Source organism: Dama dama, chromosome 21, assembly GCF_033118175.1.
Source record: "Dama dama isolate Ldn47 chromosome 21, ASM3311817v1, whole genome shotgun sequence".
In the NCBI taxonomy this organism is placed as follows: Eukaryota; Metazoa; Chordata; class Mammalia; order Artiodactyla; family Cervidae; genus Dama; species Dama dama.
In genome coordinates, this window is record NC_083701.1 from 5,374,324 (window position 1) to 5,393,699 (window position 19,376).

Below are 19,376 nucleotides of genomic sequence, written 5' to 3' on the forward strand. Positions count from 1 at the left end.
AGATGTGGGACCCCAAGGAAAGTTTTCTTCCCTGTCATGTCCCTTGGCTCCAGGTGGAGCCCCCGATCCCCATGGGTCCAGGTCGCCCAGGTCTACACAAGTAAATTAGGTCAACAAGTGTACAGATGAGGACTTACCTGCAGGAAGTGAGCTGTTCCCGTGAACAGCTGGTGATTGGTGATGAGACGTGTTGGGCACCATTTGTTGGGTCTCTAGGGCACCTGGGGGAAGTCTGCTCCCACCATTTTCATGCAGTGACTCTGGGGTGACATGACCTCTCTCTGTTCCAGGGTGACACCGGACCTACAGGGCCACAGGGTCCCCAAGGACTGAGGGGCCTACCGGTGAGTTTTGCCTTGAGGCCGATCTGCTCCGTGCTTTGGCAGGCCTGTTACCATGGTGACATTTGGTTGGTTCATCCTGGTACAACCCTGTGTGTCGTTAAAAAACGACAAAATGTCTTTGTTGTTGTTCAGTTGCTCAGTTGTGTCCAACTCTTTGCGACCGCATGGACTGCAGCACACCAGGCTTCCCTGTCCTTCACTTTCTCCTGGAGTTTGCTCAAACTCATGTCCATTAAGTGGGTGATGCCATCCAACCATCTCATTTCAAAACGTCTTGAAGTGAAGTGAAGTGAAAATCGCTCAGTCACGTCCGACTCTTTGTGACCCCATGGACTGTATGGAATTCTCCATACAGAATACTGGAGTGGGTAGCCTTTCCCTTCTCCAGGGAATCTTCCCAACACAGGGATCAAACCCAGGTCTCTTGCATTGCAGGCAGATTCTTTACCAACTGAGCTATCAGGAAAGCCCTCAAAACGTCTTTAGCAGTTGGTAAATAGCCGCTGCCCTAAGGCCACCTCGTAGCCCAGCACACTCCCCAGGCTCTTGTCTGGGACCACCGACCCATAATCCAGATACTGAAAAGGTGCCACTTGGCATGGCTGGGGCACTGTAACAGCCCCCAGCCCTGAATCATGAGCCAGCTTTAGGAATCCTAAAGTTGGTGTGCTGGTGTTCGGGCGTGTTCTGTATTCATTCACTAGGGCTGTCATAGCAAAAGGACCAAAAATACAGTGGCTTAAGCAACAGAAATGCATTGTCTTTCAGTTGTGGAGGCTAGAAATCTGAGACATTCATCGTCAGTGTTCTGTGACCTAGGGGTCCAAGGTCAAGATGCCAGTAGAGTTGGTTCCTTCCGAGGCTGTGAGGGAGAGCCATTTCAAGACTCTCTGAACCTCTGGTGGTTTGTAAGCAGCCTCTGACGTTCCTTGGCTTCTAAAAGCATCAGCCCAGCTTCTGCCTTCATCTTCACATGGTTTTCTCCCTGTGACATTCCTCTGGTCCAAATGTCCCCTTTTTGTGAAGACCCCAGTCATGTAGGATTAGGGGCCCGCCCTATTCTTGTGTGACCTCACCTTAATGAATTACATATGCAGTGACCGTATTTCCAAACCAGGCCACCTTCTGACACACTGGGGATTAGCACTTCAGCCTGTGGATTGGCAGGAGCGGGGACTGTGAGTTTTGGGCTCCCGAGGAATTTGTCTGCAGCTTAGGAGCATTCTTGAACTTTCTGATTTTTATTCTATCAAGGATCTTACTGGTTATATATATTCACCTATATTACAAATGGGCACAAAATACCCATCAAGTTAGAGCATGTGACGGTTGTGAGTCTGTCCTGGAATCTGGAGTGCGTGGACCTTCCATCCAGTAGCCACGTGATGCTGCATCTGCCGTGTTTCCATGTCTGATATCTCTATCCACGTGGTCAGCAGTGCCCCTCACAGAGAAGGGGTGGGCCGTGAAGGCAGGAACATGCATCCCCAGCTGAGACCAGGCCTCCAGGGATGTGAGCAATTTTGTTTGCTCCTTAAGTCAGCATCTGAGTGGGAGGATGAATGGATAAGCCAGCAAATGTGGTCCCGATGATTTACCATGCCTCTGCTCTGGATAGCAGTCACCAGCCCAGGATTTTTCATGCATGTGAACTCATTTAAGTATTTATCATTTATTATGAGTTAAATATCCCAAGCTCCAGACTCCTCTGTCCATGGGATTCTCCAGTCAAGAATACTGAAGTGTGGGTATACATTCCCTTCTCCAGGAGATCTTCCCAGCCCAGGGATCGAACATGGGCCTCCTGCACTGCAGGCAGATTCTTTACCATCTGAGCCACCAGGGAAGCCACATAGGGTTGATAAGCAGCCTCTAAGTAACGATGTGGAACCATGCTGGTCCGAGTCACGGTTGTGTGAGACCAGCCCTCCTCGTCTAGCAGTCTCTGTCCCTCCTTCCTTCCCTGTGATGCCCTGGCAGAGCCTCCCAGCAGAACCCTCACTTCTTTTCCTTCCATCAGGGTAAGAATGGATCACCTGGATTACCGGGAGAGCCTGGCACCCCAGGAAGCCCCGTGAGTACTGTCCTTCGGCTGTGATGGAATCAGGGCAAGCTTTGGAAGGGTGTGTGGTTTACATCACCCTGTCTGATCTCTGTGCCCAGAAGCCTCAGTGGGAAAACATGGTATTTGGATGGTAGGAATAAGCTGGAGGCAAGAGGATCCAGGAAGGACCTCTTTCATGTGATTACGTACTTAACTCTGTTGTCTACAACCATAAGCATCCAATAGGAAAAAAAAAGAAACTATTAAAGAATTTTTAAAATGTGTATTCAGAGTGCGTGTTAGTTGTTTGATGCCTTTAGAGGATGGAAGGACAGGGTCAGGCCCACGACCCTTAACATATGAGAGAGGGTAGGTGCCATGCAGCGTGGGGCTGAATGTAATCCAGAGTTGGCTGAAGGGGATCCTCCTGCTGGTTGGGAGGTGGGGACAGGGGAGAGCAAGAAGAAAGAATGGGCAGGGAGTAGGAAGAGGGGGGCTTGAGTAGTCAGCAGTGTCCTGATCTCTGGATAATGGATTCAGGATTTAGGGTTCTGGTCTGGTAGATGGCCAGACATGGTGGAGAAAGCCTTTGATGAGGCCTAGGGTTGGATAAGTCAACACCTGTCCACTCGTCTCCTCCCACCCCGGCCTTACTGTAGATTTATCAGCTAAAACTGGCAACCCTCCTGAGAAGGCCATCCTCATAGTTTGCTACTCAAGCAGTAATTGCATGGGGCAATGGGCAGACCCATCTGGCCGGCTAGCTGTTGTCACTGTGGAAATCAGGATGAGCAGCCCATCCTGGTTTGCCAGGAACCCCCCTGGTCCAGGGAGAGCCGTCATTCCCAGGCGCACTGGGCACCTGGGTGCCTTGTGAGCGCCATCATCCTGGTGGACCAGGGACGGCCATGTAGGAACCATCGCAGGAGTCTTGTCACCCGTGCTGAGACGTCGCAGACAGGAAGGATTGCGTCACGAGGCTGATCCACCCCCAGTGCAGAGCTGGCCGCAGAAGGGCTGACCCACATTTGGTGGCTTCCCAGAAAGGTTGAAGCTGAAAGATTCCCACACACTTTACCCCCAAAAGTGAGCCAAACTGTGAGAATCGCTGGCCAACTGGGAAGAGGAACACCGCCGCTCCGGGCAGGTCACTTAGAGGGGCCCCATACGTGTCAAGGTGGTGGCTTAGTCACTGACTTGTGTCTGACTCTTAGGGCCTCATGGACTGTAGCCTGCCAGGCTCCTCTGTCCATGGGATTTTTCCCAGGCAAAAATCCTGGAGCAGGTTGCCATTTCCTTCTCCAGAGGATCTTCCCGATCCAGGGATCGAACCTGCATCTCCTGCTTGGCAGTCAGATTCTTTGGTGCCCGAGCCACCAGGGAAGCCCATACCCATCAAGGAGTTTTGTTTGTCCCTTTGTGTTTTTGTTGCTTTGAACGCGGAGGCCATTGACTGTTCACAGGAAATTCTCTTCCTGTCCCCCACCCATGGGAGGGATTCTCAGAACAGCTTCTGTCTCTATCCCAGCCCTTCCATGCCAGGAAAAGGGTTGTCTCTCCTTTTGTTCACATGCTCAGAATAACAGAGGGGCTACGAGATTTCTGAACCTTCTTGAGTTGACCCTTGACCTTGAAGAGTGAATGCCCCGTTTTCCCTCCGCAGGGCCAGAAGGGAACGAAAGGAGAAAACGGCAGCCCAGGGCTCCCAGGCTTCCTGGGTCCCCGGGGGCCTCAGGTGAGCATGGACCCTGCTGGGATCTCCTTGGCTGGACCCTTGATTATTGTCGTTGCTCGAGACAACTCAAGCGAAAGTGTCTGTTTTAAAGACATTCGTGTTACATGCAACATGCTAATGCTACGCAGCTAACTGATACTTGTTCTGTGTCATAGGGGGAGCCAGGAGAGAAAGGAGTCCCAGGCAAGGAGGCAAGTACCACACCCCTCTTCTCCTGGGGACCCTTTCCTATGGGAGACACAGATCACTGCATGGGCGGGTGATGTGTGCTGTCTCACGGGACCCTGGGCTTAGCAGGGCACCTGCACTTGCTTCTGTGTTCTGCTGTCACTGTCCTGAAATCCTAGTGCATTCTTTTTATTTTATTTTGTAATATTTGTTTATCTGGCTGACCTAGTCTCAGTTACAGCACGTGGGATCTTTGATTCATAGCTGCAGCATGTGGGATGCAGTCCCCTGACCAGGGATCAAACCCAAGACCCCAGCATTGGGAGCTCAGAGCCTTAGCCACTAGACCACCCTAGTGCTTTCTCAATGAAGGTCTGTGTTTTCACTCTGTGTGGGAGCTGGTTCCAGGGTGCCATCTTGATACATCTCTCAGTTATCTATTGCTGTCTGCACCCAGCCCATCAGCAAGTCCTGACCATTAACAAGACGTGTCCATTCTGGCTCCCCAGTACCTCTCAGCTCTGCCCAGCTCTGTCCAACTCTCCCGCTCAGAGACCTGACTGAGACCATCATCATCTCTCACCTGGGCATTTGCAGGGACCTCCCAACTGACTTCTCATGTTCAGCCTTGCCCCCCCACAGTCCTTCCACCCAGCAGCATGATGTCAGTTTCCAGCTCAAGCCTTAGCTCTGTCCTCCCCTGGCTCCATCAGCAGAGATACTCCAGCCCTGGTTACTCCCAGACCTCAGGATGAGCAGGGGCAGGGGTGGGAAGGGATGGGGGAGACAGGTAAGGACTTTTGGAAAAGATCGCTTGGCACATGTGCAGCACTGGGGAGAGAATGTGGCATGTTTCAGGAACTGACAGGCTAGGGTGATGGGTGCATAAGAGTTGGGGGCTTATGATCAGACAAGAGCAGGACTCTCGGAGGACCTCCTGTCCTCCGCAGGCAGCAAGGACTAAGAAGGGCAGAGATGCCCCTGGTGAAGTGACTGCCCTCTTTTGCTTTCATTGCAGGGAGTGCCTGGGAAGCCAGGAGAGCCAGGACTCAGAGGAGAAAGGGTGAGTGGGACACGTGGTCACGTGCAGGCGACCTTCCCGGGGGCAAGGGGCCTGTGTCCAGGGCTTTAAGAAGCTGCCTAGCCAGGGGAGCAGCTCCCGAGGGGGCTTCCCTGTTCTCTTTTGCCCCCCCAGAAGTTGTGAGCTCACAGCAGGAGGTTTTTTCCATTGTTGGGGTTTTGTTGTGGTTTTCATGGTTGTTATTTTAGGGAGTAAAATCATTGCAATTACACATTCGGAGGCAAGCATGCCCAGACTTTGACAAATCTCCCCGTCTCCTCCCCGAGCGCGAAAGCCTGTGCATGACATGCTTGGAGCCCAAACTGCCAATTTGCCAAGAACCAGCTTTGTCCCTGGAGGTGACAAGGGAACAGATTTTCCCATAATGAATCGTCTTGGCGCTGTGCTCAGAAAGCTTTTCTTTACATTGCATTCCTTCAAAAAAAAAAAAAAACAACAACAGGGTAAAAAATCAATTCTGTTTTGGAAGAAACACTGGTGGGGGGAGGGGGCGTTCTCTCACCCATAACAACCCCTGTCCCTCCAGAGAAATTAAACAGTCCTCCACGTGACTGGCCATCACAGGCTCCCGCTGCTGCCCAACACGGAAGGCACTGCCACCCCAGACCCGCCCTGGGTTTTTTTCCTGTGGTCCCGCAGAGTTTATCTCTGCTTTCCTTGCAAGGTCGATGGGTGCGGACTGGTTTCCCCTGCAGACTAGAGAGAAATGGAAGCTGAGAGGTCAGGGATTCTCGCCCCACCTCCATCTCTTGCCCTTCTCCTTCCCAGTGACTGTGACTCTCGTGATTGTTGGCCCCTGAGGATGGACCCAGGGGCTGGAGCTGTGGCCGTGAATACAGTGAGGGTGATGCCAGCCAGGAGCTGGCCGGAGCTGTCACATGCTGGAGTTTTGGTTGGGAGCCGCGGAATTCAGACCATGAACCTTCTCTAATACTTAATCAATAAATAGAAGCTTCTCTGATACCCAGTCAATAAAGGAGAGTTGCCTTCACCCGTTAAGTGGTTTTGTGGAAGGTTGCCAGACAGCGGTCAGGCTCCTCATGCCTTCCGCTCTGGAACATTTGAAATGTGGGACAGGTCCTCTCACCGCAGAGGGATGTAGAGACGTGGAATAAATAGGAAACACTGTACCACAGGCCTTGGCACTGAGATGCATGAAAGGGACCCTCCCAGACCCCCACACTGGAGACCACCCACGGATGACAATGTCCCCATAAAACCCATCACGTGGGAGAAATTTAGGAGACCCCCCTCAAATCTGGCTGCATTCATTTTTAAACTCATTGTTCTTACTGTTATTGTTGAAAAGCGATACAGTTAAACAATATCAATTGCACACACAAAAAAAGTGAATGCAGTGAAGACCAGGTGCCCATCCAGCACGCTTTTCTTGGGTCTCTCGCTGCGCACTTGCTTGTGTCTTTCTGGAATCCATGCGCTCAGAACCAGGTGGGCGTGCATGTACATATACCTTTTATGTAACCCCCCCGAACCTATCAGACTTTTTCCACCATTTTTCACACTTTCCCACATAAGTGTGTTAAGTGGCAGATGGTTTCATCACTGCACTGGCCTTCTCTGCTGGGAGGAGACGAGACTGGGATCTGAAAGTCAGATTCCGCGCCTCGTCCCCAGCAGACCTCCTGCGTGACGTGAGCATGCAGCTTTGTCCTTCTGGGCCGAGAGTCCTGTCTGCACCAGCGCAGAGTCTCGGGCCTGCAGGACACGGGGCCGGGGATCCCTCCTGCAGCCTGGGGCTCGTCCAGCCTGGGGGGTCCCTTCTAGGCCTTTGCTCATTGACGCTCTTCTTGCCTCCTCTAGGGAGATCCTGGCATCAAAGGTGACAAAGGCCTTCCCGGTGGAAAGGGCCAGCCTGGCGACCCTGGGATCCCAGGCCACAAAGGTCACACAGGCCTCATGGGCCCCCAGGGACCACCTGGGGAGAACGGGCCGGCCGGTCCCCCAGGGCCTCCAGGCCAGCCAGGATTTCCAGGGCTAAGGGTAAGTGTGTGGGCGATGCTTCAAACTTGGGGCTCCTTGGGATTTCAGGGGAAGCCAGAGGGGTGTGTGGGCTCCAGAGGGGCCAGGCTGTAGGTACTGGTGACCTGTGTGAGCCGGGGCTGACTGCTGCTTGTCCTCTCTGAGCCTGCCCCCCAAAAGGGATGAGGATGCCTCTCTCCTGACAGGCTGGCTGTGATGGTTAAATGAAATGATGCATGTGGCTTATAATGGGCTTGAGGATAGAGTCCCTCTGTCCCTGTGGTCCAGGCTTCACTCCTGGGCAGTGATGCTCTTTGCCCAGGACTCCATGCAGCAGGCAGTCGAGAAGATGCAGAGGCTCCCAGTGACCCGAGCTTCCCCATGGGGATGGCTCCCTCCCCGTCTGCCCGATGCCCGGCTCTGGCTCCCTCCTGTCTACTGTCTGGGGTGCTGGGTCTTCCCTCTGGATCTTCTGGGTCTAGCTGTTCCCAAGTGCAAAAGGAAAGGCTTGTTGAGAGCTGTTTGTTTTTTCTCTGAACATAGTTATTCTTGTGGCCGAGCTCTTAACTTGACAGTCTCACAACACAGGGACGCACTGGCCGTAGTGTGTCCAGCAGAGCTGGGTGGGCCGGCCCCTGGGGGCTGGTTGACAGGTCCGTGTGACCACCCCACCCCTGCTCTGCAGCCTGTGTGGTCCTCGGGGGCCCCTCCTGTGGCCCAGAGCACAGGCCCGGGGCCCGTGCCCAGCCTGCTCTGAGGCTCTGGCCCTGTTCCCGCGGGGCTCTTCGGTCAGCCTGGGTTTCACCCCCCTGAAGAGGCCAGGCAGCCAGGTGCTGTCCCTCAGCCAAGGGACAGGTGCTGGCGGACTCAGTGGGCTTCCAGAGTGCCCCCACCCACCGAGTCTTTGCTGGGTGTCCTGCTGCTCTGGGTAGTAATGGGAATTCTGGGAGTAACATAAAAGATCATTGGCCAGAAAAGAAAAAAGGGAAATAGACAATAAGCCTGATGCTGGGGCTGCAGTGATGAGCACAGTAAGCCCACCCACCCTTGGGAGTGGACACCTCCCTGAAGGGCTCTGACGACCAGGGAGGAGCCCAGCGTGGCGTGAGGTCTACTTTCACGGATCACCCCAAGAGCTGCATGTCGCCGTGGGGGCCTGGAGGCAGGGCTCTGCTCCGTTGACCCACGGCTCATCATCTGTGTGGGGCCAGCGGGGCAGGCCAGACACCAGAGCCGTCAAGTGGCCGATGGGAGGAAAGCAAGCCCGAGATAGTGCGGGGTAGCCTGTGAGCTGGCCCTGCAGGTGGGGGGACTTCAGCCCGGAGAGACTCAGCGCCAGGCCTCCTGGGTCCAGGGCTGGGGAGGGGGTTTGTGCGGGAAGGAGAGGGAGCAGGGGCTTCAGGGGGAAAGGCGTCCAGGTCGCCATGCAAGACGCAAGGATGCTGCCTGCGTGGTGAGGGGCGGGGAGACAGTTCTAGGTGTTAAAGGGATTGGACTCAGGAGCTGTGGTCTGCGTGGCTGTGGCCCTCTTGGTTTCCTGAGCGCTCTAGGTCTCGGGAGGCAGGCAGTCCTGGGAAGGTGAGTAACTCTGCCTTGCCACCCTCCTCCCAGGGTGAGTCTCCATCCATGGACGTCCTGCGGCGGCTCATCCAGGAGGAACTGGAGAAACAGCTGGAAAGTGAGTCGCTGGCTTTTTCACAGCATCGGGTCCTAGATGCTGTGTGAGCCCCGGCGGTAGTCCGTTCACTCCTCCTTTGGGACCTCTGTAGCCTGGCTTGGTAAAGGCAGCCTCAGGGCAGCTTCTGCAGAAGTCAGCAGAGAGGCACACTTTGCAGGCTCCTGCCAGCTTCTGACACAGACCCTGCTCCAGGCCGCTCTTTGGGGACGCTTGAGCTATGGCTGCTTGATTATCTCCAGGAAGGGGAGCTCACCACCTGCAGGACCAGCCTTGCCATCAGCCCTTATCTGTGCATTCAGTTGTTTATCTAATCAACAAGGAGCTCTGGCAGGCCTGCAATAGGCCTTGTAGAACTCACAGCCCAGAACAGGAGACAGAGACATAGACAAGATGACTTTGGTATAGTAAGGAAATGCCTGTGATTTTATGTGATGTGGAGGGCACAGAAGAGGACAGGGGAAAGAACCTAAGATTGCAAAGAGGGTGGGGAGCAGGTGAGGGAAGGCTTCCTGGAGGAGGGGCCATGGGAGCTAAAACCAAGGACCAGACTCCAGAGCTTGGACACAGCATGTGCAGAGACGCTAATGGGAGCTGGAACACACTGTGCTTTCAAGGAACTAGAATCCTTGTAATTCTCCTGTGTAGGATTTACTGTGAAATCCCAGTCTTGCATGAGCCCCATACAGAGCAGGGGCTCAGGAAGGGAGGGTTGGGGAGGTAATAGTCATAGCCACCAGCGTGTAGGGCCAGCCCCACGTCAGGTGGAGTTCTCAAAACCCAGACGTGTTTACTGATGTAAGGAAGCCTCTGTGAGCGTGTGAGCCATGTATGATGGTTAAGATCAGAGACGCCAAGTAACCTACCCGAGGCTGCAGAGCTGGTGAGTGTCTGACCAGGGTTTGCAAGCAGGCAGCTGGGCTACAGAGTCCAGGCTCTTAGCCACCACATCCTCTCCCATCTCATTCCCCACCGCCCTCTGTGTTGGAAACTGTTAGGAGAAGAAAGTCACAGGCTACTCTGGGCTCAGGAAGATCGAAAACCCACCACCATTCCCAGGCATGGGTGGGCAGCGGGGACGGGCATGCTTATTCACATGGTCAGGTCTCAGTGAAATTTTCCTCCTGGCACGTTTGAGGCTCTGCACTGGGTCTGTGGGTGCAGCACATAACACGATGACTCTCTCACTGCCCTCTTGGGGTGTCCAGGTGAGTGAGCGTGGTCTATCTCCCTGCCCAGGAGAACCAGAGACTGTTCCCTGGAGAGGACAGCACAGAGCTGGGCTGGTGGTAAGGAGGGTGAAGAAAGGAAGGATCTCAGAGGCTTGAATGGGGACTCACGCCAGGCGGGGTGGTCCCAAGATCTCCTGTGTGCAAGCATGCCCATCGACAGCCTTTCTTCTGGGTGTTAGATTTGTCGGGCACATGAGGAGTTTCCAGCCCCTGGGCAGAGACGAGCCCTGTTTTGAATAAGTTCAGACGGAGCATCTGCTGAGCTGAGTCCTTTCTTCTAAACAATCTTGTGAGGAAGAAGCATCAGAAGCATCCGCTCCGCGTTCAAGATGAGAGCGTCTGGGCTGTGAGCCAAGCAGCTGTGTGCCCAGGTCTCGGGTCGGCGCACACTCCTCCTACTTCCTCAAGTGGGAGGGTGGGGAAGGGGCTGCTCGGGAGCCTCCCCCCCCACGAGGTTGTCAGAAGACCCGACTCTGCTTCAGTTTTACCACCGAAACCCAGGAGGGTGTCAGGATTGCCTCTCTGGGCTGGGTCACTCCCCCTGCCAGGTGAAGGGCTTGGCCTGATCGTCTGGAAAAAAAAGGAAAAGCCCCTGGTGGCCCTGGGGTGGGCTATGTATTCCCAGTGCATTAGGAGGGCATGGAGGCCAGCGGCTGGACCTCTGGGGTTTTGAATCAGCCTGTGATCTTCACGATTCACACACCTAAGGATCAGTAATGACATCACGTCCAGCCCTTCATTTATAGATGAGGAATTCCACACTTAGAAGTCCCTAAGTTGCTCTGTGTAAGCCACTGAAGTCTCACCCTCCCCCACGGGCCTCAGTTTCCCCAGCCTGACAGCTACAACAGTGTCTGCTGCTGTCATTGCCGTCTCGAGGGAGGCAGCGACGTCCATGCCCCACTTAGGTCTCGTGCTGGGGGCTGTCGTGATGCCTCGTCTCATCGGCTCCATCCTCCCACCAGCCCCATGGGGTGGGGCTCGTTTCATTGCCCCTGTTTTGCAGAAAAGGCAGAGAAGGCTAAGACAGGGTAGGTGGCTTGCCCAGGGCCACGCTGCCGGCAGTGGTGGCACTGGGACCCCAGCCCAGCCGCCTGGCCCCGGATCAGTGTCCACATGGACACGCGCCCTGCAGCGCGCTCTTGGTGTGTCTCTGTCGCTGCTGTTTCACAGCTGTTACTGCCTCGAGCTTTGCAGTGCGCTGCCGGCCTGTCTTCGGTCCTTTATCCCTCCTTCATGAGACGTCTCTCTGGTTTTCTTACTCTACAGCCAGACTCGCCTACCTCCTGGCCCAGATGCCCTCTGCGCACACGAAGGCCTCTCAAGGCAGACCCGGGCCCCCAGGGCCTCCTGGAAAAGATGGGCTTCCAGGTCGGGCAGGCCCCGTGGGGGAGCCAGGAAGGCCAGGGCAGCGGGGTCTGGAGGGACCCTCTGGCCCCATCGGTCCCAAAGGTGAGTGAGAAGCTGGGAAGAGGTGCTTCGTAGAGAAGGAACCAGCATGCACAGCACATGCCCTGCTGAATATGCATGAGTCTGCCCATTCTGCACCCCTGCGGTCTGCGAACACCCTGCGTGTAGACATTGTGGAGTTTCTTCATCTGCCTAAGAGGTTTTCATACTTGATGTTTTTGCAAAATGATGCTTCTGCCAGGAGGAGCGTGTCTATTTCCTGCTTCCGTCTTGGTCTCTCTCCATCTCCACTGCTCACGGTCCAGGGAATACACAGGATGTCTTTTTCCTCTTTCGAGAAGTCACTGAGAAATATGGCATTTAATCTCCAGGCAAACGGGCACTAGATGCTAGCTGTCCATGGGCTTCCCTGGTGACTCAGATAGGAAGGAATCCGCCTGCAATGGAGGAGACCAGGGTTCAGTCCCTGGGTAGGGAAGATCCTCTGGAGAAGGGAATGGCTACCGACTCCAGTATTCTTTCCTGGAGAAGTCCATGGACAGAGGAGCCTGGCAGGCTACGGTCCATGGGGTCGCAGAGAGTCGGACATGACTGAGCGACTAACGCTTTTCCATGGGAATAAAATGGTTTGAGCTAAACCTGGATGTGGCTGCCAGCTCTCCGGCTCTCAGGGGCATACCTGACCGGGACATGGCTGTGCTGGACACAGTGAGCCTCTCCTGCAAGGACGGCAGTGCCTGCCGCCGTCAACAGCGCCCAGTACACAGAGGAAGGCATTGTCTTTGCAGGCGGACAGATGTGGAAGGGCGGGGAAGGACCTGGCCCCAAATTCAGCAGCCTGGTCATTCACCCCTCTGTCCGGCAAGGAATAAGCATGGGGTAGGGGACAGGCGGTGCTGTCACCTCAGCGGCCACATCTCCCTCCTTCAGTCTCCCATTCCTTAGTTCTTTTCTGGGGCGGGGGTGGGGGCGGGCACCACACTGTGGGATCTTAGTTTCCCAACCAGGGATTGAACCCACACCCTAGGCAGTGACTGTGCAGAGTCCTAACCGCTGGACTGCTTGGGAATTCCCCCTTAATTTTCATTCACTGAGAAGCATCACCTTGTAATGTTTCTCCTTCTGAACTTTTTTAAAGTCTGTCTTCTGTTGGTTGATGAAACAAAATATACTAAATAAATGCCAATAAGAAAGTGTAAAGCATAGAAAAGTCAGACTGTGACAGAAGACTGACCGAAAATAGTAACTGGAACAATAGATAAGAATGGCCTAAAATCTCCATGAACTGGCAAAATTTCAATTTGGATTATAAAAGAAAACGCTATACACTACATACAGGAGATATTCTAGAGACAACATATCAAAGAAAAGGAATGATGAAACAAAAAAGCTGAGAGACAGTTTAATCAAGTTTGTATAGTATTAACCCCAATATCGTCTCAGATATGCTCCCAGGGGAATGAACCCTCTTTCTTCTGAACATGTTAGGGTTTTAAATTCCTGTGATTATTAACACTTAACCTGATTCTGCTTCATATTAGAATGTTCTTTGTGTCCTGTGTCATCTGTCTTAGAATTCACGCTTCTCAAGAACAGGGCTGTGTCTTATGTATACTCACGTTTGTTTATCTCCCAGCTCCTCCTAGACAAAGGCTCAGATAGAATGCTTTGAGAACATGGGGACGTGTAGGCATGTGTCAGTGGGTGTGTGTGGACATATGTGTTTGTATAGGAGAGAGAGTGAACATTTGGGTGTCTGTATTTGATGTGTTTATGAGCGTATGCATATTTGTATAATGTATGTGTGAATGTACATATGTGCATGTATCATTGGGTAGTTATCAGACTGGAGTGAATGTTTACATGTGCATATGTGTGTTTGAGCAAATGTTTTGGAGGGGCTGTCTATTTTGGTATTCACATGGGCATATTTCTGAGTGCAAGTGTGTGCTTGAGTGTGAGTGTGCATGAATGAGTGTGTGAACAGAGTGAGGCATCTGACACAGTGCTGGCCTTGCCCCCCAGCCCCATGGTGGGGCTCCTTCCCTCCACCACCATTGTGAGTTTCCATCATCAAAGACACATATTTTTCTCACCAGGTGAGCGAGGAGCCAAAGGTGACCCAGGTGCACCTGGAGTTGGCCTCCGAGGCGAGATGGGACCCCCTGGGATCCCAGGTAGGAGTGGTTTGGCTGGAGTCTGGGATAGGGGAGGGACCAGGCCCCAAGGTGTCAGACGCAAAGGGCAGCCGTTGCCTGCACGGTGTTTGCGCGGACCGTTCTCACCTCTCCAGGCAGAGCGCCCAGACCATGGGCTGTTTCCTCTGAGCCTGTGGCATCCTCAGCTCACTAGTGAATGCAAGTAGTGACATCAGGGCTCGTGTGCGCTCCGGACGGAACTTGAACCACCGTCTCTTTCTTTTGCTCCTTGGTCCAGGTCAGCCGGGGGAACCTGGCTATGCTAAAGATGGGCTTCCCGGGAGTCCCGGGCCTCAAGGAGAGACAGGACCAGCTGGACATCCTGGCCCCCCGGGCCCCCCCGGCCCCCCGGGCCAGTGCGACCCCTCGCAGTGTGCCTACTTTGCCAGCCTCGCTGCTGCTCGACCTGGTAACGTGAAGGGCCCCTAGAAGATGCCGGGATGCCAGGAGATGCTGGTGGATTTCTGAAACTTGAACGCAGAGCCCGATGGGAAGCCAGAGGTCTTGAGACATTTCAGCCACGTGTTTTTTTTTTCTCTCTTTCTTTTATCATGTGTGGTTTTTTTTGTGTCTTGTTTTTCTTAAGAGACCTCAACATTATTAAAACCAACAGATGCTGCCGGTCGGTCAGATTATAATATTATTATTGTTAATTATTATTATTGTTATTTCATATGGTAATGCTTTTTGAGTTTTTCCCCTCTGCTCCGAAGTTGGGGAAACCTGATTTGTGAGGCAGAGGACGTTTCTCGTTCTCCTGATGGTCCCCGATTGAAGTTTAGCTGCCAATTCTAAGGAAACTCTCGGTGCTATGAAACCCTGACCAGACTTGCCAAACTTACCTCTTTCCTCAAAAGGAGACTTTAAGAAAATGAGGACAATGGGCTTCTATTCTTGGTTGTGCCCAGAGGTCGCCCAGGGAGAGATTAGCCGACAGTCGCTGCTTCCTAGGAGAAGTAAGTGAAGCAGAAAGAGAAGGAAGGTGCAGCCTCTGCTCTGGATGGCGGGTGCACGCAGCAGAGGGCAGATCCGTCCTCTGGGAGCATCTCAGCGCCTCCAGGCCTCAAGCCTGCAGAAGGGACACAGTGCACATGGCTGGAGGCTGCTTCCTGGAATCTTGCAGCATCTGCACCAAAAATGTGGGAGCTGGCGTGGAAAAAGACACCCCTGTGTGTTCACTTGGCTTCTGAGCCATGGATAGGCTCCTCCCTGCCCCCTCTGTTGGTTTCACTCACTTTAATTTTGAAATGAGAGGGTCCAGAGACCACTCCCGTGTGTGTCTGATGCTGGGCAGTTGGCCGGGGTGCTGGCCAGAGCCAGGACGCATGTGTCTTCAGCTTCTGGCGTTGAGTGTATGTCTGTGAATGACTTGCCTGGCTCAACAGGTGCTCAATAAATCTGAGTTTCCTTTTCTTTTGCTTCCTGTTATGGTTCCTTCCTTATCGCCAGCATCTGCCCCCATGTGGACCCCTCGAGGCCAGGGAGGCATCATTTTTCCCCCGGGGAGCACAGAACAGAGCCGCCGTTCAGGCCATGTGCTCACTGTGCCCGTGTGTGAGCAAGCGTGTGTCCCCCGGCCCATTCCTGGATTCAGAGCCGGGGCAACTCTTAGGGGGTGTGGACCGTGCAGCCTCAGGGGCACAGGCCTCCCCATGTGCTCACAGCAGATGCGGGTGGGTGGGAAGGATCCAGGTCTACAGCTCTGCCTGGGGGTAGCTTGGGGGCCATTTCCAGCCCCCTGGCCCGAGGACCATCATTATGGGCGCCATCATCCATCATCACCTGTTACCACCCTGGGGCTGGTTCAGTGAGAGTCCAGACCAGGGCAGGAGTCACCCCATGACCCCACCCTGACCTCACACCCACACCCAGCCTCACACTCACACCCCTGCATCACACCTGCACCTCCAGCCTCATACCCGCACCCCTGGCCTCACACTCACACCCCTGGCCTCACACCTGCAACCCTGACCTCACACCTGCACCCCTGGCCTCACACCTGAACCTCAGCCCCACACCCGCACCACGGCCTCACACCTGCACCCCCGGATCACACCCACACCCAGCCTCACACCCGCACCCCCAGATCACACCCACACCCAGCCTCACACCTGTACCCCCAGCCTCACACCCGCACCCCTGGATCACACCTGAACCTCAGCCTCACACCTGCACTCCCACCTCACACCCGCACCCAGCCTCACACCTGCATTCCCACCTCACACCCACACCCCCAGATCACACCCGTACCCCTGGTCTCACACCCACGGTGCAGCTCTGAGAGCCCTTTGGCTTTGGAGTCACCTAATGCATGGATGAAGCCCCAGCACGTGAGTGAGGGAAGAGGAAGTCACTTCCATTAGTTCTAAACAGATGGATATAAACCCTGGGTGCTTAGAGGGTCGGACAGAAAGTTCCAGATTGTAGACACACCAGCAGAGTCAGGAGAACTTCCAACATACCTTTGTTCCAATACCTGCAGTGCACAGGCAGTGGGGCAGTCCCTGCTCCCACGAGTATCACCTGGCGACAGAGCAGACCCCACGGCTGTGGTACGAGGGGCCAGGGCAAACTACGGTGGGCTCCAGGGGGGTAGTTTCCGTGTCCAAGCTGGGACCTGCCTGGGGCCACGAGCTGTGGTGTGGGCTCTGGTCCCAGATCTCATGTGTGTGTGTGCTCAGTCACTCAGTCGTGTCCAACTCTTTGTGACCCCGTGAACTGTAGCCCGCCAGGCTCTTCCGTCCATGGGATTCTCCAGGCAAGAATACTGGACTGAGTTGCCATTTCCTCCTCCAGGGGGTCTTCCCAACCCAGGGATAGACTCACATCTCCTGCATTGCAGGCGGATTCTTTACTTACTGAGCTACCTAGGAAGTCGGATCTCAAGACCTGCAAAGATGAGATGCTTCCTCCTCAGGGTCTGAGGATGCTCCAGTGTGTTTGGAAGGAACAGAGAGTGTGAATAAGTGGTCCAGATAATTAGGCCCCAGCCTGCTGTCTCTGGTGCTTTCCAGCCAACCCTCAAATTTCTGCCTGCTGATGGCTGCAGCCCAAGGACCCATCTCCATGAACCTCTGTTCTTTTCTTGGAATGCCCTGAGGGAGGTGCAGGAGAGTTGGTTCTGGTCCCCAGAAGGAACAGTTATCTAAATATCTAACTGCATTTAGATAGTTGATACATGATGACAGACCAGGGGCTTCCCAGAGGCCTCCAGAACCTGTGCTTCTCCTGTGTGGAACCAGTAATAAAGCTCACCTCTCTTTCAGCCAGAGGTGGGCAGCAGGAGTGGATTCAGCCTCACTGGTATTGGCTTGGAAACATTCTGTCCACTGCTCAGGGCACAACCATGATTGTTACTGGAGGCATGTTGGAAGCTCCCTGATCAGCAGCCTTCCCCTTCTGGGAGCCAGGATTTGTGAGAACATCCCTGGATTGAGTTCAGCCCAGCGTCAGGGCAGATCTGCCCCTGGTCAGCTGTTAATCAGCGACCCTCACTTCTGGTCCCTCGTGAGCTGTCCAGGTGAGAAGGTCCCCTCTGCACTGCACCTGTGCCAGCCTGGGGATGTCAGCTGCATCATTGAATAGCCCACGTTTCCATTTCCTCCTTTGTGAAATGGAATTAACAGGAGTTCACAGGATTTCAGTGGGGGAGGGGGGCGGTGCTTCCTTGGTGACTCAGAAGGTAAAGAATCTGCCTGCAATGCAGGAAACCCAGGTTCGATTTCTGGATCGGAAAGATCCCCTGGAGAAGGGAATGGTACCTGCTCCAGTATTCTTACCTGGAGAACCCCATGAACAGAGGAGCCTGGCGTGCTCTGGGACCGCAGAGGATCGGGCATGATTGAATGACTTAACGCTTCTAACTTCTTCACATGATGTCCATGAGGCTTATTTTTTTCTTGCAGCTTTATTAAGATATGATTGACATGTAAAATGGAAAAATTGTAAGGTGTGCAACAGAATGATTTGGTATATGTATGTTTTAAAATGATGACCACAAGAAGGTGAGTTAACACCTAAAAGCAGGGCACATGAATCCGCCCTTTACAACATCTCATTTTGTCTTCCATCAAGAGCAATTGAGGGATTTCCCTGGTGGTCCAGTGGCTAACACTCTGTGCTCCCAATGCAGGGGCCCTGGGTTAGAAGCCTGGTCAGGGAACTAGATCCAATATGTCACAACTAAAAAAAAATCACCAAGATTCCACGTGCTGCAACTAAAATCCTGTATGCTGCAAAAAGACCCAGCACAGCCAAATAAATAAATATATAGAAATAAATGCTTTTAACAAAGAGAGTGATTGAGTCCACTTTGCTCATCTGTTTACAGTAATCCAAGTAGAGAAACTTTTCAAACCAAATATTTGCTTTATATGTTTTTCAAAGCATATCCCCCTAGGTTTAGATCCAACCAGTCCATCCTAAATGAAATCAGTCCTGACTATTCACTGGAAGGACTGATGCTGAAGCTGAAACTCCAATACTTTGGCTACCTGATGTGAAGAACTGACTCATTGGAAAAGACTGTGATGCTGGAAAAGATTGAAGGCGGGAGGAGAAGGGGATGACAAAGGATGAGATGGTTGGATGGCATCACCAACTTGATGGACATGAGTTTGAGTAAACTCTGGGAGTTGGTGATGGATGGGGAAGCCTGGCGTGCTGCAGTCCATGGGGTTGCAAAGAGTTAGACATGAGTGACCAACTGAACTATTTATCCTGTAACACATCTATGAGGGGCTGGGCTTGGTTATTTCTTCCCATGGTAATTTAGAAACAATGGCAGAACTGTGAACCCACCTATCCCAAATACACACACAACACGCTGTGGGACTACACAGAGCCGTCCAGGGAGCTGGAAACTGTAGCCTTGACCCAGGTCACCTTGTTTTCTTCCCCGGTGTTTTCTCATGATGACTGCTTTCTCCTGGCTCTGTGCAGAGGTGAACTCCAGACGTACATTTGAAAGAATGCTCCAGTCGGGGAGAGGAGATGCCACTTGTTCAGTTACTAAAAGGGGGCAGGTGGCCTTTCTGGCTCACCGGCATATGGTTGGGGAGATGCTATTTCAGGGCAATTGTTTTGTAGCTCTCCTTTCCTTTGCAGCTGGGAACATCTTGCTTCAGGTTTCTTTTGTGGTGCTATTTTATGAAGTCAGGGTTCCAAGTGTGTGCCTATATATAGGAAGTTATTAAAACCATTGACAAACCACAAATCTGGCTAGGAGGTTCACCCAGGGAAGGAGAGAGCGTGAAGTAAGGGATGTTTCTGTTGTCAAGACACTGAAGACCTGGAAAGGTGCTTAAGACAAAGCAGTTGCAGATGCAGACTGCTGACTGCCAGGCCGATTTCCCATTTCAACGGCTCCTGTCCTCACCTCTTAAAACCCTGATGTTTGGAAAGGGAGTGAGCCGATGAGGCTAGCCCTGTTCTGAAAGACAGCCTGGCAAGGAGGCCATGTCCTGGTGGCGTGACCTCTGATCACATCATTAACCAAGATCCTTTGTGT

The 19,376-nt window shown here is 53.3% G+C and overlaps 1 protein-coding gene across 1 annotated transcript in view; it reads left to right on the top strand.

Moving 5' to 3' along the window:
• COL22A1 (collagen type XXII alpha 1 chain) overlaps positions 1–15,279 on the top strand; it is a 197,156-nt gene extending 181,877 nt beyond the window's left edge. Inside the window, exons 54-63 of the mRNA XM_061123137.1 lie at positions 291–344; positions 2,365–2,418; positions 4,052–4,123; positions 4,279–4,314; positions 5,310–5,354; positions 7,194–7,373; positions 8,964–9,030; positions 11,529–11,711; positions 13,769–13,846; positions 14,106–15,279. Of these exons, the coding sequence (XP_060979120.1) occupies positions 291–344; positions 2,365–2,418; positions 4,052–4,123; positions 4,279–4,314; positions 5,310–5,354; positions 7,194–7,373; positions 8,964–9,030; positions 11,529–11,711; positions 13,769–13,846; positions 14,106–14,296 (960 nt within the window). The 3' untranslated portion in view covers positions 14,297–15,279. The remainder of the gene's footprint in view (positions 1–290; positions 345–2,364; positions 2,419–4,051; positions 4,124–4,278; positions 4,315–5,309; positions 5,355–7,193; positions 7,374–8,963; positions 9,031–11,528; positions 11,712–13,768; positions 13,847–14,105) is intronic.
• Positions 15,280–19,376: the final 4,097 nt, after the last annotated feature.